Consider the following 19409-nt stretch of genomic DNA (forward strand, 5'->3'; position numbering starts at 1 on the left):
TAATACCGTCACACATAGGGTGGATAAAAATGGCTGTAAACTTACAGACCTCACCAAATAACCTCGCACCCTGCTGCCTCATCCCTGTCGGGTGGGAACAGAGCTTCTATCTGGATTACAGGTGGAGATATAGATTAGCACGGCAAGCACATGGCTGTCAGGTATGGAACCTACACATGGATTCACCTGCCAAAGGGGACTTTAACGTAATCACTGTCTAAATAAATCAATCACCAGTGTAAACCGGCGAACACGAGAGAGGGTCCCACTTCCAGACTGGCCCTCAGCGTGGACTTGCTGCAGACACCCTGCCCTGGGAACGAGCGTGAGCGCCCCAGGGACGCCAGGCCCTGACCTCCCGTCTGAACTCACTGTGCTAAGGGGAAACTCGGTCACCGTGGTGCAGGCCAGGACGAAGTCTGCACCAAGGAGCACACAGAGCACACAACACTTACGCTCCGTAGATCTGCCGCGGCACCATGGCGCCCCCCGGGGCTTTCCTTGCCTCTGGCTTCTCCGGAGCCTTCCTCTGAGGCGGGTTGCTGATAGCCACTTTGATGACGTTCTCTTTGATAGTCATGCCATCCATCTTCAGGACGGCCTGAGACGCCTGGGATTCGTTTTCGTACTCCACGTAGGCCAGGCCCTGAAAGTTTGCAAAAGCCCGGCCAGGTGACCCGACCCTTGGGTTCCCTCCCCACCACCGCCATCCTTTGTCTATAGGTCTCACAGCCCTAGTCTCCCTCCCTATTTCTGCAACTAACTTCAGATAACTTTTTAAGTTCAGTGCATCTTGTGCTTGCTCCAGCCAAAAAAAGAAAGAGAGAGAGGGACCAGCATAAATCTAGCAAATGGATGAGGTGTCCTGGACACAGGTGAGCCCCGATATCCCTGTGCCTGGGGACGCCCTTATTCATATTCTTCAACTCTCGATTAACCTGGATAAACGGGACGGGGGTTGAGAGGTCAACCAAACTCTTCTTAAACAACTACTCAAAACGTCGTCAAGGATTTCACAAGAGATTGAGGGGACCGGAGAAGGGGAGGACGTGGTAAGGGGGAAGCCAGTGCAGGGACCTGGGGAGATGGCCAGAGGCCTAGTGAAAAGTGGGGTCCGGGCAGGAGGGAGGAGACTGCAAGGGGGGGCACCTCACCCCAAGGCCCCACAGCCTAGGAGCTGCACTGGAGCCCCTGCTAATTCGTGGTAGTTTTTCTTCAAACACCCTGTTCTTTTAAGTACAATGAGCCACATCAGGTTCATCTGACTCCAAATGCAAAAGGAACCTAGCGCACCTATCCTTCTGTTAACTTCTCGTCTGCTTCCTAGTAGACAGATCAGAACCCACTCTAGAACCAAGTAACCTCTGAACAAAGGCTCGCCCAGACTCCGGGAGGCGACTGCCGTCTGCCCAGACGCTGACCTTGGGTTTGCCGGCCCGGTTGGTGACCAGCCGGATGTCCTTCACAGTGCCGTGGGCCTTGCAGATCTCTTCTAGTTCCTCTTTCGTGCAAGAGAATGGCAGGCCCGAGACGAACAGCTTGTGTTTCTCCAGGGCAGTGCTGTACCTGAACACCTACAGGGAGGAGTGGGGAGAGGAAATGATGACCCGAGGCCCAACCCAGCTCCCCACGACACAGGGTCAGGCCTCGTCCACAGGTCTGGCCCAGCCAGAGCCGGCTCCGGGTGGTGGGAACTGTCAACTCGCCCTGGGCAAGTCACTCAACTTCTCGAAGCTTCCACTTCCTCCTCTGTAAAATGGCAAGTGAAGCCACTTTTCCCAGAGCCTGGGTGACGACCCAATGAGGTGACATACAAAACACCTGGCACAGTCCCGTCACTCCTAACCCTCCAGCGGCAAGCAGCCATCACACAGTCCCTAACTGGACCGTCCTCTGTCAAGTAATGCCGGTTCGAAGTGACCCAGCCCCGAGTTGAGACCTCAGTGAACCACAACAGAACTGACCCGGTTAACGCGGAAGTTTCGTTCTTAACAAATGTTCCACGTGTATTCTAAATATGAGTTGCTGCAGGAAAAGAGCGCTTACCCCGTCCTACCGCAACCCTACGTAAAGGCGTGCTTTATTCCACAAACCTACCTTGAAGTCTGGGTTTTTGCTCTTGTCCACACAGGGGGAGACAAACATTGGCCGCCCCTCAACGGTCTGCCGATCCAGCTCCAGGGCCCGCAGGGCCACCGCCTCCTCTTTAAACTCGACGTAGCAGTAGCCCCGGAAGTCGCCACGGTTGCTATAGATGGGGCGGACCTCGACCACATCCCCGCAGGCCTCGAAGAGCGGCCGGAGCGTGGCGGCAGGCTCCTGCAGGCCATAGGGCAGGTTGCTGACGAACACGGTGACGCCGTCCTTGCTGCTGTCGTGCAGCACCCTGGGCACATCCCTCCTTCGGGCGGCCGCCCGCTGCTCCTTCTGCTCAGAGGGAGGCTCTGCGGCCGCAGGGGCGCTGCTCCCAGAGAGGCCCGGGTCGGCTTCTGGGCCCAGCTCAGCTTCCCCAGTGGGAGGAACGCTGTTCTCCACCCTCCTGCGCTTGGAAGGCTGCTCTACAATAGGTCGGGAGAAAAGCAGTGACTATTAGTTAACTAACCCCTTCCTGTCAGTGTAAGCGGAGCAGCTGGCAGGGAAAGGGCTCTTCCCCCTATACGCCCCGCCCCCCACCGCCCTCTGCCAGGTCTCTCTTGACCCGCCTGACTCATCCCACTCCCTTCTGGGCCCCAGTTACATTCGTGTGAGGGGACGAACTCAGGTGCAAGTGATAACCTAAGTCCTCATCGGCCACGCTTAATCATATGAGAGGTCAGTGGGTCTCCAAGTTGGGCTGGCAAATCCCAAGGACCCCCATCCTAGACAGCCCAGGGCAGCAAGGGGAGGATAGAGCCTGGGGACCGCGTGTAAACAAGCACCTCCGGTGACACTGAAGTATGTGCTCCCCGGGGCACGCCTGGAAGCAGTACAAAGTGGTGCTACAGTTCCTACCCACGTTCACGATTGTCTTCTGTCCTTCAACAGAACTTAACATTATACTCCAACCCACTCTTCCCACTGCCTCCAGGGGGACAATACTGAAACCCAACTGGTGAGGGTCCCCTGCTTCCAGACCTTCCCATCAGTTTCCCACTGCCTTCCCGATGGAGCCTGACTGTGGCACGCTGCACTCCAGGGCACTCTGACTGGGCCTGCTGGCCTGCCTGCTGCCCCAGCCTCACCCACCCCAGCACCCAGCCCTCTGCCATGCATCAGGGCCCAAAGCCAGACACTTGCTGCTCGGAGAAAATGCCAGGCTGTTCTGTGCCCTGTGCTTTGCTGACCCTGGCTGGCTAGCCCCTTCCCTTCTTTGTCACACTCCTCCCCCAGATGCCAAGGTGCAGCATCACTTCCCCACAAAGTCTTTCCTGCAGGGCCTCTAGTGTTTTCCCTGGCCTCCACCATGATTCACACCTACATCTCCCCAAGTCCCTATTACACGTCACTGCGGTCACAGGTCCCGTTTGCCTTCCCCTGCTAAACCAGAAGCCCCAAAGCGCAGTGAGCTACCCACGATCATTTCTGAAGGCCCCGAAAAGACTCGGGGAGAAATTCTTAGTCAACTGAACAATGACTCCATTACTATCTCCCTCTGGTTGACAACTCTGAACTAGAAAAATGTTTAGTGTCCTTTAGTGTCTAGAGACAATTCTTTACCTTGACTGGTTTTGCTGAAACAAATCTGACCCACACCTGCCCACGCCTGAAATGCCAGGGGTGACAAACACTGGCTGGAAAATTCTACCTGTCAAAACCATCAGGTGGGGACAAGTAAGGCTGGTGTCACTGCAGGGCCCGGCTGCGGCGGCGGTGCGGGGCGCCAGGGCCTGAGGATAAGGCAGTGTCCATGCTCGAGGAGTGACGGGACAGGGTGGGGTGTGGGAGCCCACGGAGGGAGAGGAGGCACCACTCAGGAAAAGGGCGGTGGTGTCAGCAACAGGGTAGGGAGCGAAGCCCAGGGAGTGCAGGCAGGGCTGTGTCTGGCACAGGGCCTTGGAGTCAAGCTGGGGAAGACGGCACCCACGTAGAGGGCAGGCAGGGACAGGGAGGGTGGTGGGCACCTTGCAAGCAACTTATTCTCAAATGCAAGAAGGTTCTCCGTGCTGCTCTGCGCCCTGTCTGGAGCTCCGGGATGTCCCAGGTGACATCCGACCAGGCCTCACCTTCCTCATCGTCGCCCCACTCTTTTTCATCATCCTCATCAGCTTTGCTCTTGTCCGAGCCTCTGGTCTTCTTCTTCTTTTTCAACGCTTTCTTCTCTGCCCGGGCCCTCTTCCGTTGTTCAACCTTTTCTTCCTCTTGCTGGGCGAGGGCTGCTTCCTTCTCTGCAGCCTGGAAAATCGGGATATGACGCATCACTGTACGTGGCGATTACATGAAGTCTACTGACTCGTGATGGAAGAGGTGGGAGCACAGGGAGGATGGCCACCGCCCGGGAGAAGGGAGGCGACCAGGAAGAGGAGGAGGAGGAGGGCTGCTCCCAACCTCCCCAGCCTCTTTAGGCTTCTTGGGAGCCGCATCTCAAGTCTACGGTATGTCTCACAACATCCCCATGAATGACTCACCAAAAGAAAGGAAAAAAAATCTATGAAACTGAGGCCCTGATTTATTTGGGGGTGTTCACGCTCCAATCGCTAGGCTAAGTATGTCAGGCTCCTTTTTTAGCTTCTTCGTCTATTCCAATAACCTTTAGGGCCAAAATTCCTGTTTTGGATTTGTATCTATCGTTGGGGCTAAAGTTTTAAGCCGATCTAAAAAGACAGGCTTAAATGTTGATTCAAACATTTCATAGTTAATACTCTGAGTAAAAGACATTTCTCAGGACGACCCCAAAGGTTCTGACAAGGAACATTCATACCAAACACAGTCAAAATAGTTTTCAGAGGTTCAAAGACTTGAAATAAAGAGCATCGTTACCTTAATTCTCTGCTCATTAACGCGAGCCAGTCGAGTTTCGGTTTTCTGAACAGCTATATCCCAATCTTCTAAAGTACCTTGAGAGGAAGAGAAGCAAACTTTCACTTCTTCAGATTTTGAAGGATATAATAATAATATAAAATTTTCTCACTGTCCCGCACCTCCAGAAGAAAGCTCTTCCATCGAACAGTAGCAACTGGAGAACCGGCTCCCCGTTTAAGAAGATTTCATTAGTATAGGTTTCAAGTTTCAGAATTCAAATAGTCCTTCCAGGTGTGTTTAGAACATCCGTTCTCTTTTAGAAAAGAGACTTGAAAACCAGAATAGGTTCTATTATGGGCTCTCTGTGGCAAAGATTATGAAAACATTCTAATGCAAAAGGTACAAGACACCTGTACTAAGACCGAAAGATTTTAAGAGCTCCTCAAATGAGAAATGCTGGGGTGTTTTCTTACTGTTGTTGCTGTTTGGGTGTCTATCTCCAGTTCTGAGGGGTTCATACCCCGAAATCCAGACTAACGCCCATGGAAACTCAACACTGAGGCTCTGAAATCACGAGAGGCGCACACGTGACCAGGGAGCGCATTTCGCCGTGTGCCTCTCGGCGCTGTGCTGGAGCACAGTCTCTCCTGATTCCCAGGGAACCCTTGGCAACGCCTGCAGGTGGTTCTGGTGGTCAGGACTGGGGGCAGGAGAAGCGCTACTGGTACCTAGTGGGTAGAGGAAGGCCAGGGATGCCGCACACAACAGCCCCCACCAAAGAGAGCCTTGAGAGGCCTGCGCTAGAGCATCGTCACGGGCCCCCTGGCACGTGGAGTCTGAGGAGGGCTACAGGACTCCCCCCTCTCACTGGCGAGCACCGCCTGACGGTCGCATCAGAGAGGCCTACAGACCTGAAACCAAATGGCAAAAGGGACAGACCCCAAGCCAGAGGCAGCGCGCCGAGGTCCCCACCTTCTGTCCTCTCCATGGTGAGCAACACCTCACAGACGTGTTCTGGGTAGTCGCTGGTGCACTGGACGGCCCGGTGCAGAGCCTTCCTGCAGTGCTGAGTGTCACCGTGGGCCCTAAGGCGGAAAACACACAGTTGGGGACACCAGCACACAAAGCGGAAGGCGCAGAGGGAGGGCTGTCTTCACACAGCTAACATGCGTCAAAGCCCACCGCTTCTGAGATGCCGTGCTCTTTGTGCTACTGATACTTTTAATGCTTTCTCCTTTTCCCAGAGAGCCCCTCTAGTCAAAAATGAAGGCTTTCTTCTAAGCCACTCTTTCCCTTAGCAAGTCAGTGCTAGTGGAACGCACTGGGGACAGTGGTCCTCAGCCAGGTGTTCTGCCTTTACTGCATTCACATGTGCAACACATGGGGCAATCCAAGAGCTGTGGGTGACTTGATAAAGTCCCTAGAGAAATTCTAGGACACGGTCCCACTCGAGGGGAGAGACACTGACAGAGGGGACTGTCAGATTTCATGCCTAGAGTCAGATCTTCCTACACTGACATGGAAATATATACTGCTCATCAGGATAGTATATCTAAAACAACATTCTGTTCATCCCAGCAGTTATGAGATACTTATGTTCTCATTTCTGTTTTAAAATTTTTTATAAATATACATAAACATTGTAAATACATATTAGGACACTCAGAAAAAATTTAGAGCAGCAGTTCAGACCCCTGAGGGTCTCTAAGACCCTTTCAGGAGGTCTGCAAAGTCAAAACTACTTTCATAATAATACCAAAACATTTACTGGACTTTTTCCACTGTGTTGACATTTGCACTGAGAGTGCAGAAGCTACAGTGGCTCTTAGCACAAACCAAGACAGTGCACACCACGTTAATATTCTGTGTGACAAATGGGATGCACACATCAAAGCACCTCTTTATACCCAAGTACAGTGGCTGTAGCAAAGAAATAATGGGCTACTGTTTGAGTTGCAAGCTGGACTAGTTACTTTTTTTCATGGAACATCATTTTCACTTGAGAGAACAGCTGAGTGACAAAAACTATGGTGATTCAGACCTGGGTATTTGCTAGACATTTTCAAAAATTAACAAAGTGAGGCTATAAGTTCAAGGAAAACCACTTAAGAGTTTTTGTTGACGGTGATAAGACTGGAGCTTTCAAGTGAAAATTAGAGCTTTGGAAAATTTGTATCTGTAGAGCTTTGGAAAATTTGTATCTGTCACCGTGAGTCTGACAGCTTCCTACTTGTAAGGCTTTTCTACAAAGATCAGTGCAGATATAACAAATGGGATAATGAAACACATCAATATTTGGAAGAGCTGCAGGACTTAATGAGTCAGCATTTTCCACACACACAACGCATGTCACAGAATCATGCGCGCGTAAAAGGTCTGCTCAGTGCAAAACAGACCAATGGATATTAATGCAACAGAGTGAAAAATTCATTGATATGGCTTCAGATTCCAGAATGCAAATGACTATGACTTGTTAATAAATTTTGCTGTAGTGTGAAAGAAGAATATCTGCAATTATCTGAAAAATATCCCCTTCTCTTTCCTAACCTCTTATTTGTGTGAGGCCAAATTTCCTTCATCTTCAATGAAAACGTCACAACAGAGGGGACGCAGAAGCAGACGTGAGAATCGAGCTGTCTGCTACTGAGCCAGACTAAAGATACTTACAAAAGTATAAAACCAGCCCACGTTCTCACTGCATTATTTTGGAGTTTGGAAAGCAGTCCTTTCTCATAAAAATGTTAAATGTAATGAATTTATTGTGAATTTTAAATGAGTATTTTTTAATTTCTCGGTTTTATTTTCTAACATGGTAAAAACATTAATAAATATACCTCACATAAACAAAAGCTTTTGAGGGGGTCCTCAAATTTTAAGAGTGTAAAGGGGGTCCTGAGACCAAAACATTTGAGAACTGCTGATCTAGAGGAATATTCAAGAAGTTTTAACAGTGATCTTCTCTGGGGAAGGATTTTAAGACTTTCACTTTCTTTCTCACATTTTTTTAAATGTTCAATTTTAACTTGAGCACATAACTATTTTTTTTTTTTTTTTTTTTTTTGCGGTACGCGGGCCTCTCACTGCTGTGGCCTCTCCCGCTGCGGAGCACAGGCTCCGGACATGCAGGCTCAGCGGCCATGGCTCACGGGCCCAGCCCTCCGTGGCATGTGGGATCTTCCCGGACCGGGGCACGAACCCGTGTCCCCTGCATTGGCAGGCGGACTCTCAACCACTGCGCCACCAGGGAAGCCCACATACTATTTTTTAAATCAGGGATAAAAAACCAAAATGTTCAGAACAGAAAAAAGATGTATTTATAGATATGCAATGTCCAAGATATACTGAATTTAAAAGCTGGTCATATTCTTTATACCTTCTCCATGTTATAAACATTATTTAAAATAATTTTAGAGGTTTAGAAAATGTATACTATAACTGCATCATCATTTCTTAAAAATTTAAGCATAGGAAAGTCTCAAAGAACATACCCAAACCATTAACTAATGGTGGTTGTATGTGGGCCTGTCACTGCAAAAAAACCTGGGTTTTTTCCTCTCTGCTTTTTAGTATTTCCTACTTTTATAGACAACGCAAATACAAAAAATAAACAGCTCCCCCGAAAGTCAAATAAAACATTCATCTCCAAAAATCAAAACAAACCAAAATAAATTGAAAGTAATGAATTATACTCCAATAAAGATGTTAAAAAAAAAAAAAAGTAATGCGTGGCTCTAAGAGCCCAGGCACAGAATATTATCTTTGGTTCTCTGTAGCCCTGTCCCATAAACCCCCGCCACCGAGGAGAGACAGGAAGATAAAGAGAAGCAGTGTACTGCAAGCAGGCCCAGGCTGCATAGGCAGGGGGCGTGCGGGTCACATCTGACAAGCACCGCCCCCAATCCCGGCCGGTTACCTTTCCAGGTTGTAATACTCAAGCCACATGTTGGCATACTTGGCGTTCCCTTTGGTCATGATGCTGTCCCAGAGCTCCCGGGCTTTCTGCATGTTATTGCACAGTCGAGCCTGCACGCATTAGCAGACTGAGTTAGGAGAGGACTCAGACCTTATGATGGTGACACTTGTTACAAAACACTTCAGACGCACATGGCTAAAAACCTCCCACCCCAAAACTATCAGCGTTACTTAACTCCCTGGACACTCATGGGCCACCCCCCACGACAACAGCCCAGCCCAAGCATGTCAGCCTTTTTGCAGCAACAAGCCTCAGGCTGCCTGCCCACGTTCGCCTCGAGAACCACACTTGGGAGCCCACAGGCACTCACGACAGTACTGGCCAGGCGTTTTTTATTTTTAACGAGCTTAACTGTAAGTGTTTTATTTGAAGGGCAAGGCAGAGAAAGAAAGATGGATCGAGGAGCAGATGCCGGCTCTTAACTTCTGAGCCGCAGTTGCTGCATCGTTAACATGGTCTCCACACAACCATCCCACCCACCAACTACCTGATACCTGACTCTCCCCCAGAGGACAAAACGTTAGAATTTTACAATCCTACGAGCTGATTATGGGCAGGGTTCACGTCTTACTCACCTTGGGGTCCTTGGTTCAGCAATAACATTCAACTCATTTTATCCTCTGATTATTTGTGAAACTGTCTGCCTTCCACACTAGCTTAAAGCCTTACTAGCACAGGGACAGGGTTTATCTCATCCCCCGGCACACAGGGATAGGCCTGGCAAGCGGCTCATGCTGGGAACGTGCTCAACAATGGGGCACAGCGCGGGAAGGGAACACACAAGTGAGTGCCTGGCATTCAGACAGCCGCTGCGCAACTTTGAGCTGGGAGCTAGGATTCTCCCTAAGATAGAAACGAATGTGTGTCAAGCAAGGAAATAAACATGAATCCTTACAGGGCCTAGACCGTCACCTGGGATCCTGACTCAGCTTCGGTCACACTATCGGACAAAGGTCCCTCAAAGGGGGATGAAACTGACAATGTGTCAAAAACACTTACCTCAATCCGAGCCCAGTTCTGCATGATCAGGCAGCTTGGATCTCCACTCTCACTGAAACCTTGAAGAACAGAAGTAGACGAAATCAGAAAGTAATTGAGAGGCAAAGCGCCTCTGACTAAAAAGGTACACGGAGCAGAAGAGGCAGCACGAGCGGCCGCGGCGGGAGGCCCACTTACGCTCCTCCACCTCCTGCTTCAGGTACTCCAAGGCGCGGGCGAACGCAGACCGCAGCTCCTCCAGCTCTTTACTGGAGTCTGTGAGAAAGTGCAGAGAGGTTCGGCTCGAGGAAGCCACATGCCACGTCTGGTTTGTTCTTTTCAATCCTACACTGAAGCTCCCTGGCATCATGCTGGGGACACGGAAATAAAACTGCCAGGCCCTGCCCTCATCACACAGTGGGGGGAGGCAGATACAGGAAGACAGCACATCACAGACAGTACGAGGACAAAGGTGACACGGGCGCCATGTGCGGGACCACAGCAGAGGGGGTCTCCCCGAGCCGGCAGAATGGCTAAAAGCTCCCTGCATGAGGAAGCAAGCACCAATTGGGGGTGGGGGCGTGTGGTTCTGGTTGCTCTTTTTTTTTTTTTTTTTCTTTTTTGGAGGAGGAGAGGGGAAGGCAGGGGATGCCATGGACGTTCAATGATTTAAAAGGAACGCAGCAGTCCCATGTAAAGAACTATTTAGGATACACAGAAGGGAGAGAAGGGAGAAATGAGACTAAAGAAGCTGGCAGGAGCCAGTGTAAACCATAAGGACCATTACTCTCTCCCTTTACAATACACGGCATGATTCGTTACAAACTGAAATAGCTAAAATTTCTGAGAAAAAAAAAGTTACCAATATCACTTGCCCCACCATGAGATATCTGGGCAACTGGGACATCCTACCAAAACACATGTTAAGGAAAAACTCAGTTCTGATAGGAAACACATAAACTTCAATACCTTGTTTGAAATCGACCCTTCTCCTCAGGTAATCAAGGTACGCCTGCCAAATCTCCACATAATCAGTGGCCTGGATGAAGCCAGCACTCAGAGCTTTCTCGAAGGTCACTGGAGTCGAAGAAAAAGCCAGGATTTGTGCCAATTCAAAAAGAAGTTATCAAGATGATTATAAAAACTGCTACTGACTATAAAATTCCATATGGCTTAAATAGTAATAATGGGATGCAACACAAGTGAAATGAGCTAGAGAGAAATGTTCAAAAGAAAGGCTACTACAGTGGTGTACAAACTGTGTTCTAGGAAGGGCACAACCCACAAGGTGCCCTGCATTAAAGTGCTCCAGGCCAAGTGAGTTGGTGAAAAGACCATGACTCCCTGGAAGATCACAATGAATATTAAGACGTTAAAAAGTTCTAATAAGTCAAAAAATACAACTACTTCATATCTCCCATTTAGAGCCCTTCTTGTCACTAATACCCGATATCCCAGAGTAACCGCCTGGGGAACGCTGATTTAATAACTTTTGTCACAGCTCAATGTTTCTGACTCGGGACAAAAAGCTTAGAAGTCTTCCCACAAAAACATCCGCACCCGAAATCACTCGATGATCAACTCCATGTCTTTCCATGGCCAAGAGGTACCGACTCCACAGGGCAACTGTCCACGGGCAGTTTCTAACAGCGCGACTGTGTACAGATAAAACCAAATCCTTTACTTTCAGCTGCCGATCCTATGATAAAGAATGCCAGGGTCAGGAGAGAAAATTTTATTGTTAAGACTTCACCATCCATGAGACATTCCCAGCACAACCGACAAAAGACATTTCCTTAATATGACTGGTTTCTTCAACAAAAAAATCACAAGGGGTTTTGCAGGAAAAGAGGAGAGAGGTGGAGAGGGGAACCTACAGATCAAAGAGCTTTAAGAGACACCAGCCAATCCTAATGTATGGATCTTGTTTAGATCCCGATTCAAATCTGTTATACATGCACAGTGAAATATTTACCATCAAAATGTGATTTCTGGATTTGCTTCAAAATAACGTGGAAGGGAGGAAAATAGGTAAGGAACCTAGTAAGACTGTAGATGAAACTAGACTAGTGCCATTAATTAAGTGTTGAACCTGGGTGATGGTTAACTGCAGTTTCATTTTACTAATGTGTCTACATTTATGTATTTACGTTGTTCCATGATAATAAGTTAAAAGAAAAATTAATATGTTATAAAGTCCACAATAGTAAGGCTATGCAAGAATTTTTTTACAGTTATCAGTTTAAAATAACTTAAAACACCAGGAGACTTCCTTAGTGAGTCAAGCAGAGAGAAGCAGCATGCAGCTAACTACTGGCACTCTTTCTGATTTTCTTTAAATGGAACCTAAATTGGTAAAAAATAAAGTGAGATTAGAACAGGTAGGTTATCTTACTAGGTACTGACTGTAACGAATCCATAAGTCTGGGACAAGGCAGTTCTCGACCAGAGCGCGCTCAAAGATCAGCTGAATGCGGGCGGGGTCTCCAATTTTCATCTCAAAATCGATGTATGCTTGATATTCAGCCAGCCTGGGTGCTTCGGCTTGCAACTGGGGCAAAGGAGAATGGCAGTGAAATTGGAATGAGCTATGTGACACTGTCAGAGAGCACACACAGCTCCGTAGTAAATTTTGGTGAGAACGGCCACACCAAGATAAGAATCACCAATCCCCACTCTCAGAACCTCTGCATATCAGGTCTATAAATTGATGAGCAGAAAGTGAATCCAAAGTGCCTCTTCATGGCAATAGTTACAAAGGCTCCGTAAACCCTTTTTAAACTCCATCCCCAGACCACAGGGAATTTAAATCTCCCATCAATCAGGAACTGAATGAAAGAGAAACATCTTTGCCAACGACCACTGCTAACCATCCTTTCAAAACAGATATCACTTTCTGGGCCTACTGAGTGGGGTGAATGCAACCATACCAGAGTTACTTGGTGCCCTGTGCTATTTCAGGTTCGTCACTCCAAATACCAGCTCCTGCCAGAGTACAGGTATATGCAGGAGATGGAGGAGGCTATGCTCAATGTTTACTGATCCAAAGGCATACAATTAAAATTCTTTTTAAACAAAATCCTCTTATTCAACTTGTTTTCTCCTCAGCCACACTCTGCTGAAGGTCAAAACAAAATTCAACTGCCTGAGGATTTCATGAATGAAGCTTTGTGAAATGCAACTAAATACCAATCATTTACATGTGAAAAAGGGAGAGGGAGCACATGCAGACCAGAGAGAGAGCACGCATGCTCTGAACTTAGAAAGATGATATTGGAGACTCAGTTTCTACTAATAATGACAAAATCAGTTACCCAAACACACTGTGCCACTGAAAATACTAGATTAAATATTAAAAAAAAGCTTCTTGCAAATCAACAACAAACTGGCCAAGAAACAAGAAATACTGCAAACAAAATCTAAGTGAAAGTGGTTAAGCTAAGGGAAGGTTAAGCTTTTGCCAGTTTAAGAGATAATATTAAGAATTTGATCTTGGGACCTCCCTGGTGGCACAGTGGTTAAGAATCCGCCTGCCAATACAGGGGACACGGGTTCGAGCCCTGGTCCGGGAAGATCCCACATGCCGTGGAGCAACTAATCCCATGCACCGCAACTACTGAGCCTGAGCTCTAGAGCTCGCAAGCCACAGCTACTGAAGCCTGCACACCTAGAGCCCGTGCTCCGCAACAAGAGAAGCCACCACAATGAGAAGCCCACGCACTGCAAGGAAGAGTAGCCCCCGCTCGCCACAACTAGAGAAAGGCCGTGCGCAGCAACAAAGACCCAACACAGCCAAAAATAAAATAAATAAATAAATAAATTTAAAGAATTTGATCTTTACAACAATCGTAGGAAGCAGCTATCATTTCTATAACCATCTTACATTCGAGGCAACTGAGTCACAAGGAGGCTAAGTACTAGCCCAGAGATAAAATTCAGACTTGAGGCAGCCCATCTCTCAGAGCCTGTGTTCTCACTCACCAGGCCGTGAAAGATACCAGAAACAGAGCCAAGAAGCCCAACAAACCTCAAGCAGGATAAATACAAAATAATCCACATCTGGACCCACTGCAGTGAAACTGCCAGACAGCAAACCAAACCAGTGAGACCTTAAAAGTGGCCACAGAACAAACAAGGCTTTCCTTCCAAGAAGCAAGAGTCAGACAGCTGACTCAGCAGCACGACAGAAGCCGAAAGACAAAAAGATATATTTAACTGCCGAGAGAAGAGAACTGTCAGCCTAGAATTCTATATCCTGAGAAATTAACTCTCAAGGAGAGCGAAGTAAGGACCTTTTTTTTTTTTTTTCCCCTGTACGCGGGCCTCTCACTGTTGTGGCCTCTCCCGTTGCGGAGCACAGGCTCCGGACGCGCAGGCTCAGCGGCCATGGCTCACGGGCCCAGCCGCTCCGCAGCATGTGGGATCTTCCCGGACCGGGGCACGAACCCATGTCCCCTGCATCGGCAGGCGGACTCTCAACCACTGCACCACCAGGGAAGCCCCGTAAGGACCTTTTAAAACAAACAAAAACTGAGAAAATCTGTTACAAGCAAATATCCAGTGCAGGAGATGCTAAAGGGCAGACTTTAAGCAAAAGAAAAGTGATTGCAGGTGAAAGATCTACGACGTGAGAAGAAAGAGCAAAGAAAATGGGAAATGCATGCAATAAATGTAAACAAACTGGAACTGCAAAATGCAGCATTAATAACGATGCCTGTGGGTCAACTAAAAGACAAGAAATACAAGAAAACAAAGCGTAAGTCTGAGGGGTGGTAAATGAAGTTAAAAGTATTCTAAGACCAAGAAAGGGGAATAAATGCCATTTACAAATAATATTGTGTGTGTATTGTCAACACATAAAATCTCCCCAAATCTATAAATTATTAATAAGGATTGAGCAAGTTTGATTGAAAAATTAATATTAAAAAACTGCATTTTATATACCAGGAACAAACAACTAGAAAAGGAAATCTTTAAAAAGATACCATTTATAATAGCATCAAAAAAACACTTAGAAATACATCTAAAAATGTGTTCAAGACACTGGATAAATTTATAAAACTTTATAGACAAGACTTAAATAGCAGAGGTCTATACCATGTTCACAGATTGGAAGATTCAATATTTAAAAGATATAAATTCTTCCCCAAATTGATCTACAGATTCAATGCAATTCCAATCAAAAATTCAAGGGAATTCCCTGGCAGTCCAATGGTTAGAACTCCATGCTCTCACTGCCAAGGGCCCGGGTTCAATCCCTGGTCAGGGAACTAAGATCCTGCATGTGGTGCAGTGAAGAAAAAAAAAAAAAAATCAAGTTTTTGTTTGTTTGTTTGTTTGTTTTGGTAGAACTTGACAAGCTGATTCTCTATTTAATGGAAGTACTAAGAGCTAAAGAACGCCAGGACCCTCTTGAAGGAGAACAACATGGATGGGACTCATGCTACCAAAGATCGAAACTGAATTATAAAACTATCGTCATTATGGCAGTGTAATATAAACCAGTGGGGCAGAACAGAGAGCCCAGAAATAGACCCACACAGAAATGGAAAGCTAACCCATGACAGATGTGGGGCAGCACATGAGTGAGGGTGGATGGAATTATCAAAGTCAGCACTGGAACAATTGTTTCTCCATATGGAAAAACGAAACTGGACCCTGCCTCAGACCATACCCGAACATCCATTCCAGAAGAAAACCTAAAGATGAACGACAAAATATAAACTTTCAGAAGAAAAACAGAACGAAGTATATTAGTGACCTCAGAGTATGGAGAGATTTATTAAGCACAAACCCTAAGGGAAAGAATGACAAATCCAATTAGATTAAAATTAAGAATTGGTCTTCAGGGCCTCCCTGGTGGCACAGTGGTTGAGAGTCCGCCTGCCAATACAGGGGACACGGGTTCGTGCCCCGGCCCGGGAGGATCCCACATGCCGCGGAGCGGCTGGGCCCGTGAGCCATGGCCGCTGAGCCTGCACGTCCAGAGCCTGTGCTCCGCAGCGGGAGAGGCCACAACAGTGAGAGGCCTGCGTACCGCAAAAAAAAAAAAAAAAAAAAAAAGGAAAAGACAAGCCACAAACTTGGGAGGAAAAAACTGTAATACATACAACCAAAAGTATGGATTAAGACCCAGGACTCCTACAAATCAATTACAAAAAGACAAACCAAAAAAAAATGAGCCAAAGACTTTAACAGGTACTTCAAAAAAAATTTAAGGAAATCTGAATGGCCAATAGGTGTGAAAAGATGCTCAACGTCATTAGTTATGAGGGAAGTGCAAATTAAAATTATAATTTCAGATCCATCAGATTGCCTAAAATTTAAGTATGTCAATAACCCAGGTTGGCAGAACAATGAGAACTCTCAGATACTGCAGGCGGGAGTAGCAACTGATAGCCTGGAAAACAGTTCAGCATCACCCTAGGACCCAGCAATTCCATTCTGACGTAAGAGAATGAAACTCTTTTTCATGTGTACCAAGAGATACGTCCAAGAACGGTCAGAGCGGTACTCCTCCTCCTAGCAAAACACTGGAAACAACCCAACCACCTAAGAACACAGATAAATAAATTGTTTATACACAGACAACTTTACAGCAGTGTAAACAAATGGACTAAAACTATACTTATCAACATGAGTAAAACCCAAAAAACATGTTGAAAGAAAATATACAGCATGATTCCATTATATAGAAGTTCAAAAACAAGCAAAATTAAACCATATATTAATTAAGGATACGTTCATAGGTTGTAAAACTATAAAGAAAAGCAAGGGAATGATTATCACAAAAGTCAGGAAAGTGATTACCTCTCGGGAGAGGGAAGAGGAGGCTATCGGAGAGGGGCACATAGGAGACTTCTAAGGTACTGGCAATGCTCTATTTCTTAACCTGGGTGGTGGGTACATGGATGTTCACTTTATTATTAGGATGTAAACTGAATGTACACATTTATACACTCTATAGTATATTTCACAATAAAACAAATGTTAAAGATACTGTTTTACTTGCAACTATCAATTAGGGAAAAGTTTGTAGAGAGACGTTTACTGTAAAAGAGACGAACACTTACCAGTGTTTCTTCATAGGGTTTATATTTCTCCAACTGCTGTAGTGCTTTGTTATAGTTCTGAATTACTGACTCTGGTATGGGGTCTTCTGACCATTCTTCATACTCTGCAAACGTTGCCTCCATATCTATTGAGAGATGGATTCAGCCCATGGGTCTTGCCATTGGGTTTTATCAACTCAAACACAGAGTAAACCCTGAGACTCAGGTGCCACTGGTCCCTCCCACATCTGTGGCCACAGGGCTCTTACTGATGGAATCCTGAGCTCTTCTGCTGAGCCCTGACTTGGTCTTAGACTCTGTCTCAAAGCACCATCCTGGGCAGCCCTACCACCTAGTTAATCAATCAGAGTAAATGAAACTAATAGCAACGCTCTAAGCACACTTACCTACTGCTCCCTATGTTCTAACACTTCACATCCATTACCTCATTCGATCCTCACCACTCTACGAGGGAGGTTCTACCATGATTCCCACTTTACAGTTCAGGAAACATAAGCAGAGGGTTACATCAACTGGCCACAGTTAACAGGAGAACAAGGCTTTGAACCCAGGCAGTCTGACTCAAGTTCATGCTCTGCTCACCAAGCTGTACTGCCTCACACTGGTATGTGAGATTAAACATAGAAGCCAACTCAGCTCTAGCCTTTTCTGCTTGTCACCCAAAGATTCAACTGGAGAGCCACTTCATAATTTGTCAAATCCAATCCAAATAAACCAGAAGTAAAAAGAAATAACACCTGGGCTCAAGTAAAGTTGGCCAGAGGGGGCTTCCCTGGTGGCGCAGTGGTTGAGAGTCCACCTGCCGATGCAGGGGACACGGGTTCGTGCCCTGGTCCGGGAAGATCCCACATGCCGCGGAGCGGCTGGGCCCGTGAGCCATGGCCGCTGAGCCTGCGCGTCCGGAGCCTGTGCTCCGCAACGGGAGAGGCCACAACAGTGAGAGGCCCGCGTACCGCAAAAAAAAAAAAAGTTGGCCAGAGGTTCTGAGGGTGTGCAACGCATAACCACACCTGGGGAACAAACAAGATGGCAGCACCCAATTCTTCCCATGCTCGGAAGTCCTCCCAGCGCTGCTCATGTTCAAGCTCAAAGGCTTGGCTTGCCAAAATATGTTCACACAAAAGGAGACTCCTTCCCAAGTCCCAAGAAATTCAGATAGGAACACTTCCAATCGACTGCGCTCCTGGGCCACCAGCTCACCTCCACAGGAGGAGGATATTAGCCCACCTACAAGCCCCACACTGTTATGGAGGTTACTTCTGAAGAGAAAATGCTCATAATGGAGCTCTTACTCAATAAAGTTCCCCCAGAAAACACAGGGAGTCAGTTTCCCTATTCCTTTCAGAGACCCTCTCTCTGTCTCCCTGACAATGTCTTAATACAGGAAACTAGGGGTCAGGAAGTCTGCTTCTAGTCCTGCCCCTGACCCTCGTAACCCACTTGAGCATGAACAATTCAAGATATGTTTTTCCCCAGGGCCCTGTCCACAGTGATACTGTCCAATGAGAATACGAACACCAGCCACGCTCGCCTCATGAGATGCTGGGAAAGGCCTAATCACGTGACATGCTCCAAAGCATTCTAAGAACGACGAAGGACTGGCTGTGGATGGGTCACTTTCTCTTACCGTAGAGTGGGATCGCCAACTGTCGCCGGAAGAGACTGTGGACTTTCTCCAGCTGTGAATCAAAGGTTTGTTCCCGGTCAAAAGGGGAAAGGAAGCCAGCTATGGGCTAAAGAAGCAAATTCGTAGTAAATGACAAACTCTGGTTCTTCCTACTTCAAAAAATATTTCAGCACATCTTTAGTTCACACTAAAAAAATTCATAGGACCTCTCATACACGAGGTATTGTGCCAAATGCTGCACGAGGCTCAAAAGTGAATGTTTTCCCTAGCAAGTGTTTATGAGGGGAGAACAAGAAGGAATCCAAGAACGCAAGAGGGAAGAGATATGGGAACATATGTATATGTATAACTGATTCACTTTGTTATAAAGCAGAAACTAGCACACCATTGTAAAGAAATTATACCCCAATAAAGATGTTAAAAAAAAAAAAGAAATGTACCCAAGTGACTACACCAAGATACAGCATAAGCATCACAAAAGCGAAGCGTCACAAGTATCAAAGGATGGCGGCTTGCTTCAAGCTGGTTTTCAGGGCTGAGTTTGTCATTATGAAGGGAGGGAATCAAGGAGAGGCTCCTGGAGGAGCTGGCACCAGGGATGCTCCTACAGGCTCTCCGGAGCTGGCGAGAGAGGAAAACTGACTCCCAGATGAAGGGAGGTCAAGAGTACAAGTACAGTGGCCGGAAAGTGCATGAACACCGAGGGGAGCGTGGGAGCAGACTCCACGTGGGGTCACGACTGACACTCGAGACAGCCGCACGTGTCAGCCAGAGGCTCAGTCCCAACGCCTTAGTCCAGGGAAGGGGAGAGCACCACCGC

At 47.2% G+C, this 19409-nt stretch overlaps 1 protein-coding gene across 10 annotated transcripts in view; it reads right to left on the reverse strand.

The window, feature by feature from the left end:
* SART3 (spliceosome associated factor 3, U4/U6 recycling protein) overlaps window positions 1–19409 on the reverse strand; it is a 49167-nt gene that overhangs the window by 1161 nt on the left and 28597 nt on the right. For 7 of the 10 annotated variants that reach the window (XM_067700457.1, XM_067700451.1, XM_067700452.1 and 4 more), the window contains 14 exons: window positions 18590–18695; window positions 16963–17087; window positions 12285–12440; window positions 11450–11588; window positions 10859–10966; window positions 10088–10165; window positions 9911–9969; window positions 8852–8961; window positions 5878–6023; window positions 4957–5033; window positions 4203–4371; window positions 2098–2558; window positions 1422–1574; window positions 456–646 (listed from right to left, as the gene is read on the reverse strand). In XM_067700457.1, the coding sequence (XP_067556558.1) occupies window positions 456–646; window positions 1422–1574; window positions 2098–2558; window positions 4203–4371; window positions 4957–5033; window positions 5878–6023; window positions 8852–8961; window positions 9911–9969; window positions 10088–10165; window positions 10859–10966; window positions 11450–11588; window positions 12285–12440; window positions 16963–17087; window positions 18590–18695 (2078 nt within the window). The remainder of the gene's footprint in view (window positions 1–455; window positions 647–1421; window positions 1575–2097; window positions 2559–4202; window positions 4372–4956; window positions 5034–5877; window positions 6024–8851; window positions 8962–9910; window positions 9970–10087; window positions 10166–10858; window positions 10967–11449; window positions 11589–12284; window positions 12441–16962; window positions 17088–18589; window positions 18696–19409) is intronic. The other 3 variants (XM_067700455.1, XM_067700454.1, XM_067700453.1) reach the window with 3 other exon arrangements.

The sequence above is a fragment of the Pseudorca crassidens genome, chromosome 12, assembly GCF_039906515.1.
Source record: "Pseudorca crassidens isolate mPseCra1 chromosome 12, mPseCra1.hap1, whole genome shotgun sequence".
NCBI lineage: Eukaryota > Metazoa > Chordata > Mammalia > Artiodactyla > Delphinidae > Pseudorca > Pseudorca crassidens.